The sequence below is a fragment of the Urocampus carinirostris genome, chromosome 14, assembly GCF_059441175.1.
Source record: "Urocampus carinirostris isolate Australia breed hairy pipefish chromosome 14, RoL_Ucar_1.0, whole genome shotgun sequence".
NCBI classification, from domain to species: Eukaryota; Metazoa; Chordata; class Actinopteri; order Syngnathiformes; family Syngnathidae; genus Urocampus; species Urocampus carinirostris.
Window position 1 is genome coordinate 18406676 of NC_142362.1, and position 22329 is coordinate 18429004.

At 41.0% G+C, this 22329-nt stretch overlaps 1 protein-coding gene across 2 annotated transcripts; it reads right to left on the reverse strand.

Moving 5' to 3' along the window:
* Nucleotides 1–30: 30 nt before the first annotated feature.
* On the reverse strand, nt 31–22112 carry fhip1b (FHF complex subunit HOOK interacting protein 1B). 2 transcript variants are annotated; one of them, XM_088352640.1, is made up of 13 exons: nt 21840–22112; nt 19638–19794; nt 17965–18216; nt 16181–16576; nt 14357–14596; nt 14043–14288; nt 12954–13124; nt 12808–12887; nt 12588–12742; nt 10239–11129; nt 7215–7393; nt 5617–5779; nt 31–3624 (listed from the first exon to the last, which is right to left on the reverse strand). In XM_088352640.1, exons 3-13 carry the CDS (start codon nt 18097–18099, stop codon nt 3296–3298), a joined length of 2985 nt encoding a protein of 994 aa, XP_088208766.1. In that variant the 5' UTR covers nt 18100–18216; nt 19638–19794; nt 21840–22112; the 3' UTR covers nt 31–3295. The 2 variants fall into 2 exon arrangements, with proteins under 2 accessions (XP_088208766.1, XP_088208767.1); XM_088352641.1 differs by lacking the exon at nt 21840–22112 and adding an exon at nt 20455–20559.
* Nucleotides 22113–22329: the final 217 nt, after the last annotated feature.

Consider the following 22329-nt stretch of genomic DNA (forward strand, 5'->3'; position numbering starts at 1 on the left):
CTTAAAAAGATCAGACATCAGAACCGGAGCTTGTTGTTGACAAAGACTTTATAAATTAATACAAACATTCCTTTTAGTGTTTTTTTCTGACTATTTTTTTCCCAACCAACACACGTGCAATGACAATCACATAAAAAATATTACTATTTTCTGCACAATAAGGTGCACCTAAAAATCCTGAATTGTCCAGAAACTTAAAAGTTTGCCTGACCTACTGGAAAAAAATAAAATTGGAAATGCATTGTTATAAAGAAATGACACTGCATATGGTAACTTCTACTTTTGAGAAACATGAAAGTGACCGCTTGTAATTAACATGTTTATTGTTCGTTGCTAAATGGAAGAGAAGCGCAGAACTTTGAACACTCATTGCAAATCGCATTGTGATTTTTCTGAATGAATTGTTTTGTTTATGGTAACGTTTTGTACATACCTTGTTGGAATTGGTGTTAAATAATACTGCATATGGTAACTGCTCTGCCGTTGAGAAACAAAGATTAGTCTTTGAGTGCCCTCGTACTCATTGTGTTTGTTGCTAAAATTAATTTTGTGGTGCAACCAGATGTTATTTTATTTTCCATTTTCTAAATCATTTAAATTTAAATGTATTTTGTACGCAACCCTAGCTCTAAGTCCATGTACCTTATAAATGAAAAATATATGACAGAAGACTATTTTTGGGGGGTGCTCCTTATAGTGCAGAAAATAGAGGTACAGACGTTCCTTGTCAGTCCTCATGAGATGGTTTTGTTTGTTGGATTTTTTTTGTACATAGTTGCAAACAGGAAGTAACTTTTGATGGGTGGTTAACCATGGCACCAACAGAACCTTGGGCAGAGTCAAATGCACCATTTTTTCCTGTTCACATAAAAAAAGAATCTTGTTGGCATCTGGAAAAAAATGACAAAGGAGACAAAACGAGGAAGACAAAACATTGATTGGCAGACATTCGCCCTTGGCGGCCATAACCCGACTACGCAAGAAAGAGGGTGTGACTTTAAAGGGACAATGTGTAATATTTGACCACTAGATGTCAATGTAACAAGTGTCACAAAGTACTAGAAAGAATACAAACGACGCAAAGCGGACAAACTGCAACATTGTCTTCTCATTTTTTCCGAGCATTTTCCAAATGAAAGAATCTAAAAATAAGAAACAAAAGTATGAAAAGAGGTGAAAAAAATACTCAAAGAAAAAAGTTAAAAGAAAAAAAACATCAAAAAAGAAAGAAATGAACAAAAAGGAAAAAGAATAGAGGAAGAAAGTGAAAAGAAAAATCTGCATTAAAAAAAATAGAAAACAGGAAAAAATGGAGAGAAAAAAGAAGAATATAACGAAAGCGAAAATCATTGAAAAAAAAATAATATTACTAATTTGGGGTACCATTGACAGCAAGATGGCAAGCAATCATGTCAGGTCCTTATAGGTGAGCCTCATGTCAAATAAAAATATCTCAAATCCAGGTTCATTAGTTATTTCATGCATTTTTTAAAAAAAATTTAAGTAATTTAAAAAAAGAAAAAAAAAGAATTTATTACCACTAGGTGGTGCTAAATAATACACACTGTCCCTTGAAAAAGGGCCTTGTTGGCTGTGAGCACCAAAATCCAGTAGGAGGGGAGCGTGCAAAACCATCCTGACCCCCCAAAACTGCTACCAACTGGCCCTGGTTGGACAAACTGGCTTCAATGGCAACTGACCAATAGGGAAGAGACCAGAACTGGTCTCAAGTGCTTTTCTACTGGCCCCAAAAGATCCAAAAATGCATCAAAAATTCCTTGACTGGCCCCGAGAACTCTAATCCGACATAGAACTGGTCTTGGACTAGTTCAGTCCCGGATTTGACCTTGAAGTGAGGCAGAATAGTCCAAAGTCAAGTTGTCAGTTAAAGTCACGCTTGGTGTCGAGCAGCTTTTCAAAAAAAAAATAATAATAATAATCCCAGGAAGGAAATTGTTAGTGTTTTGCATTGTGACTGGTGACAGACGTCTCTTCCAAAGGAAAAAGGACCATTTACATTTTTACATTAGTGCTATCGTGGGTCTGAGCACAGACGCCCATCTCCGAAACATATCTAAGAAAGAACAAAAGACAGACAGGAAGAAAGAAAGAGACAAAGAGAGAAACTGATAAAGAAAAAGAGGGAAAGAAAGTGCAGGGAAGAGAATTAAAGAAAAAGAGAGAAAGATAAATAAAAAAAGAAAGGAAAAGAAAAAGAAACAACAGATTAAGGATGAAAAAGAAAGAAAAAGAGGGAAAATGACAAACAAAGGAAGAGGAAGAAAGAAGAAAAAAATAGAGATAAACTGATAAAACAAGCAGGAAAGAGAGATAGAGAAAAAAGAAAAGAAAAAAGATGGAGAGAGGAAGAAAAAGTAGGGAAGAAAGGGGGAGTGAGAAAAAAAAAAGACAAAAAAATAAATAAAAAATAAATAAAAGAAGGAGTGAAAGAAAGAAAGAAAAAAGGATAGAAACAAGAGAGGTGAGATCGGGTCCCAAAAATCCAGCCCAGCCCGACTCGGACGAAAATGTCTATGGATTTCCTGATTGGAGTTTACCGGTTTGGTAAGCTTTATGGTAGAATTATCAAAATAATGTAACTTAAGTAAAAGTACTGTTACTTCAGAAAAATATTACTCAAGTAGAAGTAAAAAGCAGTCTAAAATCCAGCAGTCTAAAAGTAAGTGCATGATGTACAGATCCTCCACAAAGAAAATTAAAACAACAACTACAAAAAGATCTTACCTTGAAGACAGAAAAAGAAACTGATAAAGGAAGAGAGAAAAGAGAAATACAAGGAGAAATAAGAGTGAAAAAGGGGGAGAAAGAGAGACAGAAAGAAATAAAACAAAATTGGAAAGAGTAATAGAAGGAAAGGAAAAAGAAGGGGAAATTTGATAAAGTAAGACAGAAGGAGAGAGAGTGAAAGAAAGATAAAGAAACAGATAACAGAAAGAGAGAGAGAGAGGGAGGGAGGAGAAAAGTTTGAAAACGGGAAAAAAGAGAAACGGAAATAAACAGACAAAGGAGGAATGAGACATGAAGTGAAAAAGAAGGAAAGAGAAAAAGAGAAAAAGAGTGCAAAAGAAAGCGGGACAAGTAAAGATATCAATCCAGAAAGATAAAGAAAAGAGAGAAAAATGTAGAAAGAGACAGAAAAAACAAACTTGAACTTTAGCTGCTAACATGAATGAATCAATCCTTCAGAGGAGTCTTTGTTGCTCCTCACAATGAATGTCTTATCCAGGCCGGTCCTGCAAAATCTTAAGCCCCTCCCCCCGAATGCGGGGGTCCCCTACTCCTCTGCGTGTGATTGATCGAAGGGCACGGCCACGGCGTGTTCCTGCGCCAGGGCGGCCATTTCCTTGAGGAACTCGCAGAAGATGACGGCGCAGTAGACGGCGTTTTTGACCCGAAGAGCTTTGGCTTGCTTCTCTAAAGTGGAGGTCGAGTTAACTCCGAATAAGGCGCCGTGCAGGGTTTGCCCGCCCACCCGAACGTGGGCCAATGCCGTCTGGGCGGCGTTGCGTCTGTGGGCGGGGCTGTGGGCGGGGCTATGGGCGTGGCCGAGCAGCAGCTCGCTCAGGGACGCCTTGCGACTTTTCACTGGTGTTGCCCGCGTTACTGAAGAAAAACACAAAAGACACTTACCAGTTACTTCATTTCAAAAAGAACGACCGTATATTCCACGGATGGGCAACTATTTTGAGTAGCGGGCCGCATCGGGATGAAAAATGTGGCCAAGGGGCCGATCCTGGAGACCTATCGCATTTTTTTTATTTATGAACAAATATACATGCAGACATCTAAATGTTATATTTCTTTGTATTTGTTTTGAAATCGATTATTTTTGGAAAGTTTGTTTTAAAACACTAACATTCGAAGCTAAATAATATATTAAGTACCTGATTGTTTTCTAGTATTTTCTAAGTATCACAACAGTTTTTGTATTATTGTTTTTAACATTTCTGCAGTTTTATTTTCATAGAATGTCTGCATTATTTTTGTAGTATTTCCATAGTAGAATATTTGTAGAATATCTGTAGTATTTGTGTAGTAATTATGTAGAAGTATTTTTGAAGTATTTCTTTAGTATTTATATTTTACTGTACCTGCATGTTTATATTTTTTGTAGCATTTCTTCAGTACTATTTTGTAGTATTTCTATAGTAATATTTTTGAATATTTTTGTAGCAGTTTTTGGAGTATTTTTGTAAGATTTCTGCAGTCTTATTTTCCTAGCAATCCTGTATTATTTTCGTGGCATTTCCATAGTACAATTGTTGTAGTATGTCAGTAGCATTTTCGTAGTGTTAGTGTTGTTGCATTTTTAAGTGTTTCTGTCATCATTCTTTAGAAGTAGTTTTTGTGTAGTATTTGTGACATACTTTTGCATTATAGTATTACTGTTATTGTTTTTTTTTGTATTTATGTAAAAGTATTTTTGAAGTATGTCTAGTGTTTTTTTGGTAGTATGTCTGTAGTATTTATGTAATATTTCCATAACAGTATTTTTGTAATAAAACTTTATCTTCATCTTTGTAGTATTACTTTAGTAATGTAGTAGTATTTCTATATTACAGTATTACTGTAGTTCATTCATTCATTCATTATCTGCATACGCACACTATGGCCGTGAAAATGGGGTGTATACAGTATACAGAGTCTATATATATATATGTATACAGAGGTGGGTAGTAACGGAGCACACTTACTCCGTTACATTTACTTGAGTAAGTTATGGGAAATTTTGTACTTCTAGGAGTACTTTGAAATCCCTATACTTTTACTTTGAATTGAGTAAATTTGTGAAGAAAAAAACGGTACTTTAACTCTGCTACATTAGGCAAAATTGAAGTTGTTTCTTCGTTACTTAACAAATCCCCTCCACGTCAGTATGCGTCTGTCTGTCTCCGCTAAGGTGCATTAATTTTGATGCAGAAATTCGCCAGGCTCTACCATGGTTAACCAATCGAACGTAGCAGCCTCGTCAAATTCAACTTCAGCGGTGGAAATTTTGTTTACGGATAAAACAGATCGAAAATGTTGCTTAACGATACCGACGATGAAAACACTGAAGAGGAGGAGCACCCCTGGCCTTACATCAAAAGCATGTTCCCCTTAGAACACCAGCTATAATATGCAATGTCTCCTTTGTTCGAGTTCATGGGTTGGCTTGTTGTACTGCTTGCAGAGCCTATTAAGATAAGTGGTGGGGCTTTAAATGTGCTACATGAGCTTAAATCTTTTATTTATGTATACTATTTTTATTTTATTGTTTATTAAAGCATTTGATTTTACGTAGATTATTTTAATCTACTTTTAAATTAAATGTATTTTTTTGTTGAGAGGATGAACCTCTGTGTATGTATATATACTGTGTGCAAGCACGCACACACGCCAAATTTGACCATTTCTGTTCAGCGGGCTGTAGATTGCTCATCACTGGTGTATACCGTATTTATTTACGTATAACATGCACTCGCACATAAACTATACACTTCACTTCAGATGATATTTTGTCGCCATCAACGACAAAATGTGGCATAAAAATGCTTTTAGATTCCTTTTGTTCATCTGCACCAGAGCCGGACGGCGCCGAAAAACATGGCTTACCAAGAGAATCCGATCGTCTGAGGGGGGGCACGCCCCCGGGGGTCTCACTCCAGTCCATTTTCCCTCGGGCTGCCAAGTACATCTGGGCCTTCCTCAGCATGACGGGGAAGTCCTCGTGGCAAGCGGCGAAGGCCTCGATTTGGTTTTTTACCGAGCCCAGGATCTGCGGACGCAGAGGTAAAAGGGCAGTGTGTATTATTCAAAACAGAGGCAAAAAGAGGAAAACGGCAAGCTGGCCTTTTCCACATTTCCAAGACATTTATGAAAGTGTTTCAGACGCTCTTCTAGAGGGGAAGTGAGTTCTTGTTTTATGCCAAGGTTATTCATGTGAAGCCCTAAAGGCAATCCTTTTTCTTTAATAAATAAGTTACTGCATTTGAAACATAATACAAGGCTAATAGTGAATATAAATTCATTTCGATGTCTTATACATAAGTATTTTGTTTTTATTTGAGCTTTAAGATAAAAAATGTAGCGAAACAATAGTTCTTGGGTTGTGTATGTACTCTTTCGCAAATTTTGGGGGCAAATAGTTTCAATGCATTGTATTCTACTGTTGCAGTTTGCACTATACAGCAAGGAAATGAAGGCTTCAATAACACGTCCCCTTTGGTGACAATTCTTTTTTGGTGGTTTAGCTCAGTGTCAAATACAATTCAAATATTACATAGCCTGAGGTTGGACACGACTTGAGTCAGTATTTTGACTTACTTATCTTGTAAATATTTCTGCCTATTTATCCCGACAAAACAAACAAACAAACCAACAATTAAAAAAAAAAAGGAAAAAAAAAAAAGACAAAAAAAATATCCAAAAACTTATCCAAAAAACAAAGACCTACAGGCCCAAAACGACAAAAAAAAAATAACCCCAACCAACACCAAAATAGACAATAAAAACGACCATAAACACACTCCAAATCACATTCCCTCAGAAAAGGGATAAAGGGCCAAAAAACCCCAAAAATTACCAAAAACCCTACCAAAAAACCCCTAAAAATCCACAAAAGAAAAAAGAACAAAAAGAGCACGTCTAATCTCTTCCCAAACAAAGTTCACTATGTCATTATGAATGTTTGTTATCATTGTCAATAAAGAGATTTAAGTCAATTTCTGGCATATTCATGATATTTCAACTTTTTCACTCACAAATCGAGTCCTCAATTTCTAAATTAGGTTATTTTTTTCTAAACTGAACAGAAAAGGGAGTTATATATCAAACACGATAAAATTCCTTCTCAGAATCATTTTTCAGTGACTGGAGATTCCTTTAATCTTCGAGGAACAAGCAAATGCAATTTTGCGTTGTTACTGGGGCAACCAACAATGACAAAATCAAAAACGACTTCTCACGTCTCTGTTGCTATATGGCACTATCCTCCACGATATGGTTTCCCATAAGGCTCACATTTTACGACAGGTAGCCCTCGTTGGCGTTTTCTTTCGGCGCAGTAGTAAATATGTGCACGTCTTTGTTATCACAGACACAGCTAGTCCAAGCTAGTTATTTCTAGAGGTCGACTGATAATGGGGTCTCAATACCAATAATCAGTAGCGGCCTGAAAAACCCATATCGGTAGATCCCTAGTTTGTACTGACCTGGATGAGAGACTTGACGCTGGGCTGGAAGACCATGTTGGTGTTGAGCAGGAAGGAGCGCAGCAGAGGTTGTGGGTAGCACGCTAGCTGTGCCAGCGTGCCTGTCAGCAAAATGTTGACATACAAAGAATTATGTGGCATGTTCTCCATCTTGGACAACAGTGCCGCCATCAGAGGACCTGCACACATCATCAAGCAACAATATCAGAATCAAGGACGCCGGCAGTTTCTTACAAAAGCTGCAAAAATTAGTCGACAATGTCAAGAAAAATCGAAAATAGATATGATTGAATTCCATTGTCCGCTACACATTTTTTATAGCCAAATTGAAGCACTTTCAAGAACTTTCTCAGCCAATTAACTCATTTTTCCAGTACCATTCAAACAAGAAATCCAGTGTGAAGCATATATTTTGCAGAGCCACAAATTTATCTGCAATCCACATGAGATTTTTAATCCTGTGTGTGCATTTATCAAGACATATGAATTTTAGATCTTGAGTAAATCGCAAATATATTTGTAGATCTGATCAATACGTGTGTCAATATTTTTCACATGAGGTAATCACCCTTCCTGAATGCCCAGGCTGCAATGGATCTTGCAATACACAGGTTCTTCCAAAAGTGTGAGGCATCACACATAATTCTAATCTTCTGAAAGTCACTTTTGCGCAATAGCATCTCCGTCTCCAGCGCTAACATACAAAATTGGCATCAACCTTAAGGACCAAAACTTGTATATTTTGGGAGCAATTTAGCATAGATTAAAGGACTATTTACAAAGTTAGCAAAGCAGACCTTGCTTATCACAGCAGTAACTCAGTTGAATGAAACACAGTCTGACTCGCCTCAGTAAGACAAACGTCAATTGTTAAAAGCATCAATTTGGACAGTTGAGAATCGTTAAGCTCTTCTTTTACAGACATTGCAGTTGACCACTCAATATATTTGACCAAATACACATCATATGTGTTGTATTTATTGTTCTACTGCTGCTAATGAGCCTGTTGTTAGTTTACAAGGAAGAAAACACGTTAGCTTGATTTTATTTCATCATTTATTAGCCTGTCCCTGAAAAAAAAACATTTGTTTAAGTATGGATCTAAATCTCTACTGACCGAGCAATGTGTCGAATTGGTTTTAGATAGGGATTTTTAATGTTTTTTATGTACAAATCTGCAGTATGTTTAATTAAAGATGCATTTGTCATCGAACCAATTTTTCTAGAGTTTATTGTCATTTGCCACATCATTGAGTCAAGTTCATGCTAAATTTAAACAAAATGTTTTCAAAATTATTCAATTATTCAAATCATCATTTCAATAATCAATAATTAGTCAACTAATAAATTAGATATTAGTTGCGGCCCTACAGTGTTGGAACTTACACATTAAGAAGGAATATGCTCTGGGAAATACATTTTTTATCTGTAATGAGTAATATAATGCGTTTAAAAAAAAATTTTGTTATTCAACTGCATGGCGGCTGGTTAGTTAGCACGCAGCCCCACGGTGCGGACGTTCAGAGTTCAATTCCAACTACTGCAGCCTCCTCGTGATGAGTTTGCATGTTCTCCCCGTGCTAGCGTGGGTTTCCTTCGGGCACTCCAGTTTCCTCCGACACTCCAAAAACATGCATGTCAGGTTAATTGGCCCGTCCAAAATGTCCCTAGGTGTGAATGACCAAGTGGATTATCTGTATTTGTGTGCCCTGCAACTGGCTGGCAACAAGTTGGGAGAGTCCTCTGCCCACTGCCCAAAGTCAGCTGGGATAGGCGCCAGCACCCCAGCGACCCTAGTGAGGGTAAGCGGTGCAGATAATGGGTGGATGTCATTCAACTGTCGTTGCTACATGGAGCGTTACTGCGTGGCTCATTAAATGCAGATCATGAATTGTGATTTTCTTCAACTGCTGAATAATTTTGCATCGCTGATATCTTATTGTCACAAACACTTCATTAGTCATTAGCTAAGAGTGGTCATGTTTATAACAATCTACACAGTACAACTTATTAGAGTTACGGTGGTGCTGTCTCAAGCACAGAGTACAAGAACACTGAATTTCTCCTAATGGAGATATTCTCCTTACTGTATATATGAGCATCTAGGTCAAATTTACAATTATAAAATCAAATACAGAAACCATGGGGTCAGCTTATGTACACATATTTGGTTGTGTGTCACCCGTAGCAAATAGTAGGCAGTGCTTGGGGAGAGGGCGTGGCTTATACAGGAACAATGAAAATCAATGGGTAAAACGTGAATACAGAATTTTAAAGTGTGCCGGAATTTCAGTCATTTCCTTGGTCAAACTATTTTTGCAACACATCATAACTAAAGAAAAAAAAGAGAATGTCTAGGACAGTAGCAAGAAATGGAGGACATCTTTGAGTAGTTTAAAGCCAAAATTGAATGTCTGCAAAGTGTTCGTTTGCAAACAAAATTGCACAAGCCAAGAAATTTAAAGGGTTCACTTCCCCCATAGGTTTATGTACAACTTTTCTTATATTTCTTTTCTGATGTGGCTGTTTTAAAGAGGTTTTAGGGAGTCGGCTTCTGTGCGAGTATATACGGTTATTTGTGACTAAATATATACTTTTGGAGTATTGCACCACTTTTGGGTATAACAGAGTTAATTTTTAAATGAAATAACTAGTATTGTCGAGAAAACCAGTCAACCATGAGTGCTCTTTTAAAAGAGAGCAGTTGGTTAATTATATAACCGGTCATGAAACCACTGATCTTCAAAACACCCCGATTTTCCAAGTTTGGTGATGTGCAGAGATTTTAATTTTCTCTTGGTAAAACTGATATACAACTGGATCTTGTATATATTAGCCTTCCACCAATAATTTCAGCTGCTTTTCCTGGCCAGATCATTCAAGACTACATCTGACCTAATGTGTCTTTTTTTTAGCAGCATTTAAGATGAATTATTCTCCTATATTAGAAACTGAAACTAACAAATGTTTCTCATTAACACGCCCTTACACTGATTCACACCGGGGCCGCAGCCAGGTTCTTACCCGTGTAGGGGTGACATGTTCCGTGCGCCGGTTGAAAAGGCCTGGCAGGACTGCAGACGACCGTCTGGGAAGCCTCATCCTGGAGTTCCTCCGGCGGGTCCTCGTGGAGTCGACCCGGGAACGCCTCTGAGGCCTTGGCGGGTGGTGTGACTTGCTCCTCCAGCTCCTTGAGCTCCCTGGTAAAGGCCTCAACGCTGATGCCCTCCCCGTCGCCGGGAGACTGTTCCAGAATCTCTTGAATGAGATTCTCCACCGCAGTTGGGGTAGTGACGTTGGTCTCTTGCCGCTCGGAATTGCGCTTGGCCTTCTTGGCCTCAAGCTCTTGGTCCCGGTCCGGCCCCTCGCCTGGTCCGGCGGTGCCGTTGTGCAAGGCCGTCTTGTTTGGGGTGGGCCGCAGAGCGGGCAAAGGTTTTGGCACCGCTTCCAGTCGAAGGCTTCTCTTTTTGGAGCGCGGCGTGAGACTGATGCAGTCGTTCTGGCCAAAGTGGACGTCCCATTCGCCGCTGTCGTGGTCGGAGGCGCTCCATTGGGCCCGGGCCAACGCCGCCCTCTGCTGGGTGGAGGGCTGGGAAGACACAGCAAGGGGCGGGGAAGGGGCTTGCAGCAGGTCGCTGCCCGGGGAGGGGTTTTCGCTGTCGTAGGGTGCCGACCAGTTTCGACACGCCCAGGAGCTGAGCTCGATGGCACGGCGGGCATCCTTGAGGTATTCCAGGTAGCCTGAATCCCAGGCGAGAAATTCTGGTGGGGGGTGCGCAGAGACGCTTGGGGAGGCGGAGCGTGGGGACTCCGAGCCAAGGGGAACCCCCGGGGCGCTTTGCTGGCGCATGAAAAAGGACAAGCGCGACGGTGTGCTGGGCTTGAGCGGCGCCGGCGACTCAATGCTGGCGTTGGCTAATATGGGCAGGAGAAAGACAGATTCATTAAAAGTGTTACAGCAATAGTGCACATGGGTCAAACTAATGGCGTGTGGGCCAGATGTGGCCAACCACATCATTTTATGTGAAAGGCTAGGGCTTAATGTGGCTGAGCAACAAGGGAATACATGGTTTAAAACTGACCAAAAACTACAGTTCCCACAATGCCTGTCGACAATCTGTGGACTGACAGCTCAGCGTCACTGCAATGCAGTGTTTCCATATTATGTGCCAAAGATTTGAATTTAGAAAATATCCCGAAAATCGAGGATTTTCTTTTATAAAGTTAATAACATACATGCTGTATCTTTTCAAAAATAAATGTATTGTTAATAACATTTTAAGTTAGACCTTCAAAGTTACTTTACCTTAAAGACTAGGTACATTTATAATTTACATAAGCCCCTTCGAGACAGCCATTAAATTGATGTGGCAGGTGGTGAAAATGAGTAACTGCACTCGTAGTATTGTTTCGCTGTAGATCACTTTATATCTCTCTCGACCTTTTCTCATTTGGCCACTTAATTTGGGGTTGAATTTTTCTCCTCACAGACGTGGTCAGTTCTTCCCTATTACGACTCTCCCTCAACACTATCTAAACTCTCTGTCCCCTTGGCTCTGTGCTAGTTTGTTGTCTTCCGTGTCAAGCCAAGCAATCTCGCATCAGCCTTTTGTTTGTTTACAGGAACACCACCCCTTTTGCCTGGCTCCTGGATCACCACTGTGGCCTCGCAACCCTACTTTCCCAGCCTACATAAAAGAGCACCGCTTTCTCTACTAATCTGTGACTCTGCGCTTTGCTTCTGCACCACCCTGAGTGTATTCCCGACATTTGAACAGTAAATGCCAATAATGCCCTGCAGATACAGGTGGACACCAACCGTTACACACCATAGAAAAGTACAGCCAAAAACACATACTGCAAATAATAAAAGAGATGGATTTCATTATCTAAAAGTCAAAGCTATGGAAGTAAAATGTTTGGATTTCCCTAAAGGTAATATTTTTGCATTAAATTGTTATATACTACTATCTCTGGTTTACACTGCATGATCCTTTAATTTAATACATTTAAAAAGTAGATTTTTTTTTCTTAAATTGGGTGGTGGCTTGTATTTATGGTGGAATTTTAGCTCCTCAAGTCAGACCAGTTGATAGCCCACTGTTTAGAGGGTTTAGGGTTAAGGCAGGGGTACCCAATATGTCGATTGCGATCTGCCGGTTGATCACAACAACAGTGTGGGTAGATTGTGAGGCAATGTAGGACTCGCCAGTTGTTTGATTCAAATTAGTTTATGAAGTGATCATCGCGCGGTCAAAACACAACACAATGTGCTCCTCCTGAAAACAATACGACTACCGCGTGGCTGCCTGGCAACAGCCTCGAGTTAGGACATTTACTAAATTGTGGCATCTTCAAGACTTGGGTGCTCACCTTTGACTTTAAAGACGATATCCTCGTCTCGCGTGGTGGTCCGGCAGCACTCAGGGATGAGCGACAGGAACTTGTCGGCGCATTTTCCGTACATGTCGTTTTGCCGGATGGCGCGGCGCTGACTCAGCATGACGTGGCTGCACGGCAGCAGGTACCTAGGGGACGGCATAGGAACCTGTGAGAAGCCTTGCCCTCACCACCCTTGGCAGCACGTGCCTACCTGAGGACCAGCTGCAGCATGACGTCCTCGCAGTGGAAGGACAGGAGCGTCCAGAAGAGGCTCAGCGACACCATGCAAAGCTGCACAACGCAGACAAGTTAACATGAGATGCTTTCACCGCGCGCTGGGTATAAGCCAATCCTCACCCTGGCGTTGCCGGCGATGCGTGCCAAAAGCGTGTCCAAAACGGAGTCGCCGTCATCCAAACGATGAAGCAGGATAAAGCGCAAGAAGGTTTTGAGAAGAGCCGTCTCGCTTACGCTGCGCAGGAAAAGGTCCAGGTAGGCCGTGCTGGCAATCATCTCCTCTGTAGATGACTGCACACATAAATGTGAGAGTTTGCAAAAGAATGTTTGCGAAATTACTTATGGATGTTAACGTTGGAGTGTTGTCCCCCGAAAAATACATTAAATCCAAACCTTGCTTTCCCCATATTGAATGCTCTCCACGTTGTGTGATTTGAATGTAAATCTTGTAACTACCACTAAACTGAGGATACTATCGCTTTATCAATAAACGCCACTGTTGTTCAAGCAATGTCAGGCAACATGTTGTGAATACAGTTGTAAGTGATGTTGGCTGTTCCAAGAGTTAGAAAATAAACAAGTTATCATCTTCCATGAATGTGTGATTTCATGACACTCCACCGACGTTGTTGATTCATCAGTTTCCTCCCGCCTTGTTGAAGGCAGACTAGTGATGTTTACCGCCTATCGATGACGTGCAAGTTTTATTGAAGCATCTCGAAAGTTCACACAGAAGTCGCATTCCAAAAGATCAGGTATGTTTTTGGTTCAGGACCACATATGAGAATGGCCTGGGTCTGGTGTGAAAGGAGCGGATGTGTGCCGTTTAGACTGACTTTAACAGATCGAATACAGGTCGTGTTTTTGCACAAAAAAACAGATTTCCCTGCAGTGTGAACCTAGGCTATGGAACTGCAGGAGGGGTAGGAACGCTTATGACCAGTGGGCCGCATTGGGTTAAAATAGCGCTGTCAAACTTATTTTAAGCTGTGGGCCACATGGTAGAAAAAAACATTTTGACGGGGGCCAGACAAGTAAATGAATAGCATAAAAAGTGTGCCTTAGCTGGAGAACTTGAGGTCTTTTCAGAGGCTCACAATTACATTAAGATTTAATGTTTCAGTTAAGTGCTCAATTTACTAGTCTAGTCTTCAAGAACCCGGTTGTTGGTTTAAGCTCAAAGATCTCTCTCACTTTTAATGGGTCTACCTTATGGAGGGCAGGAGCCACCACGGGCACCAGGAATCCGTTGTGCAGGTAGTCCAGCAGATGCTGGCGCACCAGAGGGTGCGCCACCTCCACCACGGCATTGCAAAACTCCAGTGAGTTCATGAAGAGCGCCAGTGAGGACTCTCCCATCCAGTCCTCACGCCGCAAAGCGTGCCAATCGTCCCCCAACGCTGAGATCTTGCGGGGCAGGGACGAGTAGAGTGCGCTCAGGCCTGTCGCTAACACCTGGGGAAGGCAGGGAGGTATTTGAATGAATCAAGTGGAGGTGGTGAGGTAGCACGATGAGTACTTACGGGGCAGAAGTAGGAATTGTGGGCGATGTAGCGCGCCACGGTGGCGTTGGTGGCGGAGGCAGCCATGAGCAGCAGCAGGGCGTCGCGGGCTTGCTGGCCCACGGCGCCTTCACGGTGGATGAACGGCACCAGCAGCGAGAAGACTGTGAGGTCTGACGGGCCCGACTCTAATGAGCCTGGCTCCGCCGCACTGAAGAGCGTCTCTAAAAGCACCGGCTCGCGGGAAACGCTCGCGCACACCTGACAGAAAACAAGTCAGCATGATGTAAAACGGGCATGTGAAAGTCAAAAAGACACAGGACCGAATCAAATATTTGCCCGAAAGCCGAGGGGTGAACAAATTTATAGTAAATACTACTAACACATGCTGCCAGAAGTCACCTATAGCTTGTTTTGCCTACAGATGCTGTGATTCTGGTCTAAGCCAGTCCGTTGGACTCCACAATTGCTACACTCCATTTTCTGCACAGAAAATTTATCTTTAAAAGTTCTTTTTGTTGTTGTTTTGTTTTCCAAAGTTTAAACTCATCAGTAATTTCCTCCCTCTTCACAGTGTATCTTTCTCTCTTTCTGTTTTCCATTATTCTTTAGTCCCAAGTAATGTTCCCTCTAAGCTGTGCGTGTGCGCAATCGTGCACTGCCCGCACATTCTCAGCGCACAAGAAAATCTATCCAGCGCAATGTTCCCTCTAAGCTGCGTGTGTGTGCAATTGCGCACTACCCAGCCTAAAAGCACAAGAAAATTTAGTCAGCTCACAAAAATCAGAGCTCGAAATTGCTAATTAAGACAAGGTTACAGTGCATGAAGGTAAAAATACAAGGGTTCCCCTGACGTTGTCTTCTAAATGCTGTATTTGGAAGTCAAGGTCGAAGTAGAACGAAGTTGAGTAAAGTTAGTAGAGTTTTTCGAGAACCGGCTCACTAAAAGGAACAGGCTCTTTCGGGTCCTAAACGGCTCTTCAGGTTGTTTTTGCTTCTTACATCCCGACATGACCAAATATTATGCAAAATTATGCACAACATGACTTAAAGGATTGGGGAAAAGAACAAAAAAGAAAAAAAATACCAAAATGAAAAAGTAGTAAAAAGCTGGGAAAAAAAGAAGGAAAAATTCAGAAAAAAAATGAAAAAAGAAGAGAAACAAAGGAAAAAAGTAAATAGAGAACAAAAAGAAAAAAAGTAACAGCTAGGAAAAAATAAACACAATGAGATTTTTTTTAAGGAATTAAAAAAAAAATTAGAAAAAAAACAGGGAAAAAGAAGAAAAAGTTTGTGTTGCATTCAAATAATTTCCAATCATACCAAGTCAATCTTGTTGCCAACATTGTACGTCCACTAAAAAAACGTGATTAAATACAGTTGTGTATCGTTCAACCGACTAAATAATTTCGCATTGCCGGAAAAATTTAACGTGATGTCAAGTTTTGGACATGTTTGATAATGATTTATTTGCCACACTTAGGGTTGCTGTTGCTCACTGTTGTTTCAAGTGTTGCTCACCGACTTTGTGTGAACGCTCAGACCCGTGGAAAATTAGAGGGAACATTGGTCCAAAGAGTTGTGTTTCGAATGTCTTTGAACATTTGAATGTGTGTTTCTTAATTTACATATGAATAACCTTGAAAGAAGTCAGTTACATTGAGAGCTGAGCCACAATTTAGATTATGAGGTTTGTCAGCCATTTTCCTGATATCAATATCCAAAGAAACAGGTGTGCTGCTCCAAAGGAGAGACACACTCAAAACAAAATTAAGTTCTCCTCTTAAAACTAATTAAGATTATTGATGAAAATAATATTTTTCCTAAATATACTACAATGCCCACCTGATTCAGGAGCAGCACCAGGCTGTTCTCCAGGGGAGGAGGGCATCCTTTCCGGGGTTGGGCGCAGGCCTCCACCAGGCCCAGCAGCGGGCGCAGGACAGCAGAGCGGTGCAACAGACCCTGCGGCGACTGCCCGATCAGCATTTCAAAGAGCTTGAGCAGGGCCGCCAGGCTGTCCACGTCGGAGGCCCGATGCAGGTGCCAGAGGAGCAGGCGCTCAAGCACCCGTTCGCGCTCGACCATCTGCAGGATGGGGCCCCCTGTCGGAGCCCCGCCGGGAGGAGGACGCTCTTCTGCCAGCAGGCAAAACATCTGGTCCGTGTGGTTCCTCACCGCAATCAGGTCGTCTGTAGAACGCGATGGCGACGCCTCCTTCTGGTCCAGGATGCGCGATAACTGAAAGGCGGGGCACACACTTAGCACATTAGCTTCTTTTTTTCCAGCTAATTGATGCTCTAAGTAACTAAACCACAATAACAGAAGTGACGGCACAAACAGGATTGAGGGAATATCCAAATCATACTCATGTTCATCATCAGTTAAAAAAAAAAAAATGTGTTTGCTCGCTTTCGATAAAGAATCTTTTGCTAGGATTGTTCGTTATTTTGACTACCATTGCTTACTGTTATTGTACATTTTATTACTCTCAAAGCCTTTAAAATATATATCTATTAATCTAATTTAACAATACTACTTGTTTACCCTGGACTGCAATGTCTAATACTGCTGCACACAATGTTTCACCGTGTTAGTCTCATTAGCCGTACCGCTTATCCTCATTGGGGTCACGGGGGGGCTGGAGCCCATCCCAGCCATCTCCAGGCAGTGGGCAGGGGACACCCTGAACTGGTTGCCAGCCAATCGCAGGGCACACAGGGACAGACAACTCACTCGCTCCCTCATTCACACCTAGGGACAATTTGGACCGGCCAATTCACCTGAAATGCATGTTTTTTGGAACGTGGGAGGAAACTGGAGTGCCCGGAGGAAACCCACGCAAGCACGGGGAGAACATACAAACTCCGCACAGGAAGTCTGGAGCTGGATTTGAACTCACGACAGGTTCCCATGACATAAACTGTGCCGCACAAGCGCTAACCACTGCGCCGCCGTGCTGCCCCACTGTGTTAGTATAAATGACAATAAAAATAATTATATTGTACTCTTCTCTTGACACTGTTTACATCATTGTCAACATTGGCCATTCTAGGGCAGATCTGATTTTGTAACCTAAGAGATTTCATTGGAAGGGCTGAGGGAGGACTTTTAGAACATGTTAGAATGTTTGTATCGATATGAATAATTGTACAGTCCACTACTGTTCCATTTGCAAGTTAAAAATTAATGTCTTCTTTACTTATTTTAAGTGTATGTTTCACTATTATCTTAACAATTGGTCCTTTGAGACAGATGTTCTAAATCTTATGTTTTTTTTGTACATTCTTCTCCTGTTATTGCAAGCTGAAAATGAATTGAGGTCTTGTATTCTTTTTTACTGACTGTCCATGAAACTATAAACTTGTCAAAAACTGAAACTTTAAGTCAGAGAACTATCAAGGCATGTTGCAGATGGCGCTAGATAATCAAGTGTCACTTTCTCATTATGCAGCATCAACATAAAAAGAAAATTATTCTAGAAGAAAACATGTTCTAGATTAATTATTTTTCCCAAATAAGTACCAGCAGAATAAATAATTGCGTCTTACTTTCTCCCTGAAAAGGAAAGAAATTGAAGACTTTTTTTCTAGGAAGAAAATGGATGGTAATGGTAGTAAAGCACTGACTTGTCTCCAGTGGTTATCGAAGACCATGAGGCAGGTCTCAGGGTCTGCAGCAGGCGGGGGCCCCTCCTGGTGGTCGGCCCCTTGGCCCGAACGGGAAGAGGGGCCACGAGGAGTCAACCTGCTAAGCCAACTCATCTCAGAGGACAGGGGAAGAGGTTTGGGGGACGGACTACGATGCCGAGCTCTAATTAGCACCCTCAAGGCTGTTGCATGCTAGCTCGCGCGCTAGCTTGTCTGCACGCCGCCATCCGTCTGCAGATCAGTCACGTCAAAAAAAAGAGAAAAAGTTGTTATCCACACAAGCAATGCCAACCTCAACCCACTCGTTGCCCAATTACCAAAGACATCTTTCTCCTCAAGTACATTCACTTTTGCATTGTCACAGGTTAAACAAATAAATAAAAATACCATTTTGGTTAGGATTTTGCTGTAATTTAGGTCGAAAAAAGAAGTATTTTAGAAAAGTGAATGTCGAATGTATGCTGAAATCAAGAGGGGCCCCTCTATACTCATAAAGGTGTAGACTTTAGGATCTCAACAAAGGACATATGATCTTCGTTTGAAAATGAGAAATTTGCCTTTTGTTTGGATGTCATTTGAGGCCATTAAGCCTTTTTTCTGGGCGAGACAATGGATTGGTTAAAAGGTGTCAATGCCGGAGGGCGTGACCTTTGGAGGAGCAATACTGCCATATGCAGAAATAAATGGCGAAATAATGAGTGTTGGGCACGTTACTTAAAAAAAGTAATTCAAAATAATTCCTCACTACTTCTTCCAAAAAGTAACTGAGTCGAGTAGGGTAAAAGCTTGGGCATTTATTTCAGTCCTTCTTTTGTCCTGTTTTTGTGGTACATTTTATCATGAATTTTCTCATGTATTTTTGTTTTGTGAGTAATTTGTCACAACAAAATGTTATTTAAATTAAAAGGTGTCCCAGTTGCCTGAGCCTTTCACCTATTGCATTGATCAGTAAAGAAAGGGATTGCACTTGTTGATCAAAAAATATCAGGCAATTTGACCTACCCCCAAATTTGAATAACATTTTGATGTGACAAAATACAGGAAAAAAGGACTTCACAGTTTTCCTGAATAAATAACAAAAGACACAACAAAATACATGAAAAAAACACATGGCAAACCACAGGAACAAATGACAACATTCACGAGAAAATACATGTCAAAATACTGAAATACACTGCAAAATACAAGACAAAATACACAATAAAGTGAATACAAAAATAAAATAAAACACACAGCAAAATACTTGACAAAATTCATGGTAGAATAAATACTAAAATAAATAAATGATAATATTAATGATAAAATGCATATATAAATAACTAAATAAATTAATAAAATGCATTGATGTCAGATAATTAGATATTACGTGATCAATTTATGTGTTCACTCATTTCTATGGCATTTACTTGTAAATATTTATTTCTACATATCGCAGAATTGATCTTTCTGGATTGGAGCAGTCACGGAAAAAAACATTTTCCCTGGACTGGGAGTGGATGGGCAGTCTACAAGAACGCTAGGCGACCTTTCGACTCATGTTGATGGTAAGCGTCTGAAAGTTGAGCTGCAAGACATTTTCTCTTATCTTTTTGCATATGAGATCAACAACCGCTCCAAGTACACAAAAATAAATATAAATAAGCAATACTCACCACAAAAGCACAAATGGGGGAAGAGCCAAAACGTTTTTGCAGATCCTGGAAACTTCCGGCAAAAGCGGTGATGGTATGCGGGATGGTATGAGGCGTGGTGAACTTTGCACTCCAGGGGGTGGGGCCACAGGCCAGGGGCAGGGTATACACCCAATCACTGACAATGACAACAAAATCAAGAAAAATCATGCAAAATTCTTCTATCATTTCTAATCACATTTGACAAGGGTCGTGAATTTTGTCACAACAAACAAAAACGAGGGGGCGGGTCAAATTGGTTTGTCAAAGAGTGCACCAATCTTATGCAATGCCTTGCTTCCAGATAGAGGAAGGCAAAACATGAGGAGTCGATGTTAATCACTGATCAAACAAAAGGCAACTTGGTTGCCTCCTCATTCGAATAAAACTTTGTTGTGAAAAAAATTAAAGGTAAAATCCTAAGCACGAGCCAGGCCGGGAAATTGAAAATCACCCCTACTTCTCACAAATAAAATCATAAAATTCAGGTTTTCTTTGAGCTCTGTCCTTAAAATCAGGTTAATTGATCGTACTCGGGCTGGGTAGAACTTCATTTCCCGCGGGCCTGGGTCGGGATGGATGTTTTAGTGCCCCATTCTAAAATACAGCACATCGAAAATGCTGAAATGAATAAAAAAAGGACAGAATACACAACAAAATAGCTGAAATAACTAATGATAAAACACACAATAAAATATACGACAAAATACACAACAAAATAAAACCCAAATGTATTACAAATGAAATGACAAAATAAACTCAAAATACACAAAAAATACGACATTGCATGACACTCAACCATATCTTCCGATGGAGGAATCTGCCACACTAAACTGGAAATTTGGAGGCCTGCCTCACTGAGATAAAAGAATGGATGTCACTCAACTTCTTGCGCCTTAACTCTGAAAAGACCGAAATGCTAGTTATTGGTCCATCTAAATGTCGTGTCTTGTTCTCAAAAACTGCTCTGAACATTGACAAATGTAATATCACCCAGAGTGACTCAGTCAAAAATGTAGGTGTCATATTGGACTCCGATCTGTCCTTTCAAACACACGTTAAGAATATTACAAGAAAAGCTTTCTTCCATCTTCGCAACATTGCTAAAATTTGCCCTGTGCTGTCTCAGTCGGATGCGGAGATCATAATTCACTCGTTTGTTACCTCCCGTCCGATTACTGTAATGCACGACTCTCCGGTCTCCCGAAGTCCAAAATCAAGAGCCTTCAGCTGGTACAAAATGCTGCAGCGAGGCTTTTAACTAAGACGAGAAAATTTGATCACGTGACCCCGATTTTAGCTAACCTGCATTGGCTCCCTCTTAGCTTAAGGTGTGATTTTAAGGTTCTGTTGGTAGTATACAAAATCATGCATGGACTTGCTCCCTCATATCGTTCAGATTTAATTCCCCCTATGTTCCGGTCCGGACCCTTCGCTCTGAAAATGCTGTTCTACTAGTGATCCCAAGAGCCATGAAGAAATCCCCAGGTTCGAGAGCGTTCTCCATTCGGGCCCCGGTGCTGTGGAATGCTCTTCCCCCTAAGATTCGATCTGCTACCTCAGTGGAAATGTTTGAATCTAAACTTAAAACACACTTCTATTCTATAGCATATGAATAACCTATATTTTATGTTGACAATATCTGTGCATTATTTGCCCTCATGTAGGTTTTAGATCAGGGGATGGTGTCATAATAGTCTGTGGTTTGCAATAATCTGTGGTCTTTGCAACCCTTTGAGACTCTTTGTAATTAAGGGCTATACAAATAAATATGACTTGACTTAAATGAATTAATTGCATTCATGTCATATGGTGAGGTGTTACGTGATTTAGTGTTGTTTCTGTTTATTTATGTGGCATTTATTGTACATTGAATTTATCTACCTATTCCTACATATGGCACGATCGCTCCTTCATAGTCTCCAAGCATTAGCTTAGAAATATTGTCTATTCATCACAATATTCCTTTATTTTCGTAAGAGTTGCTTTATCTTTTCTGACCTGTTTATCGTAGTATTCACGTTGTAAACAATGTCCCTTACGTTGTCATCAATGGCAAGAAAGACACTTTGAATTCGGTTCTATTTTTGTATTAGTGACTAGAACTATGCATTCCGAATTGTGTGTGCCCTTTAAGTGTCTTTTTAAGGACATTTGTGACGTGTGTGCAGCAGTTTCTCTCACCTTGTTTTGCTATCCAGTCGTGCTAACGCTATTAGCTTAGCAGCGGCGAGGCGGCCCCGAGGCGCCTCGGTGCGGGAGGATGGAGGAAGCCACTGAAAAGGAAGCGAAGAGGGGAATTCCTTTTCGGGGTGGCGACGCATCCTGGCAGCCAGCGGCGGGGCGGGTGAAGGTGAAGGCGGGCGACCAAAACAACATCGCCCGCCGTCAAGCGAGCAGCCGAGGATCCAATTCTGACATCGTCGCCATGCCCGCTTGACCGTCTTTGTGTGTCGTTCGCGGACGAAATGGCTAAATGAGACAACCTTTGGGGTAAACAAATGGAGCTGGCTCCCCGCCAATCAAGAGCCGGCTCCCTTCGAGATCGTGATGGGTTCTTGGCGAACGTAATGGCTCTATGAGTCAGGTCTTTTAAGTGAACGACGAGAGCCAACTCCTTGTAAGACAGTGATGTGTGGTTCGTGAACACAACGGCTTTATTAGCCAACTCTTT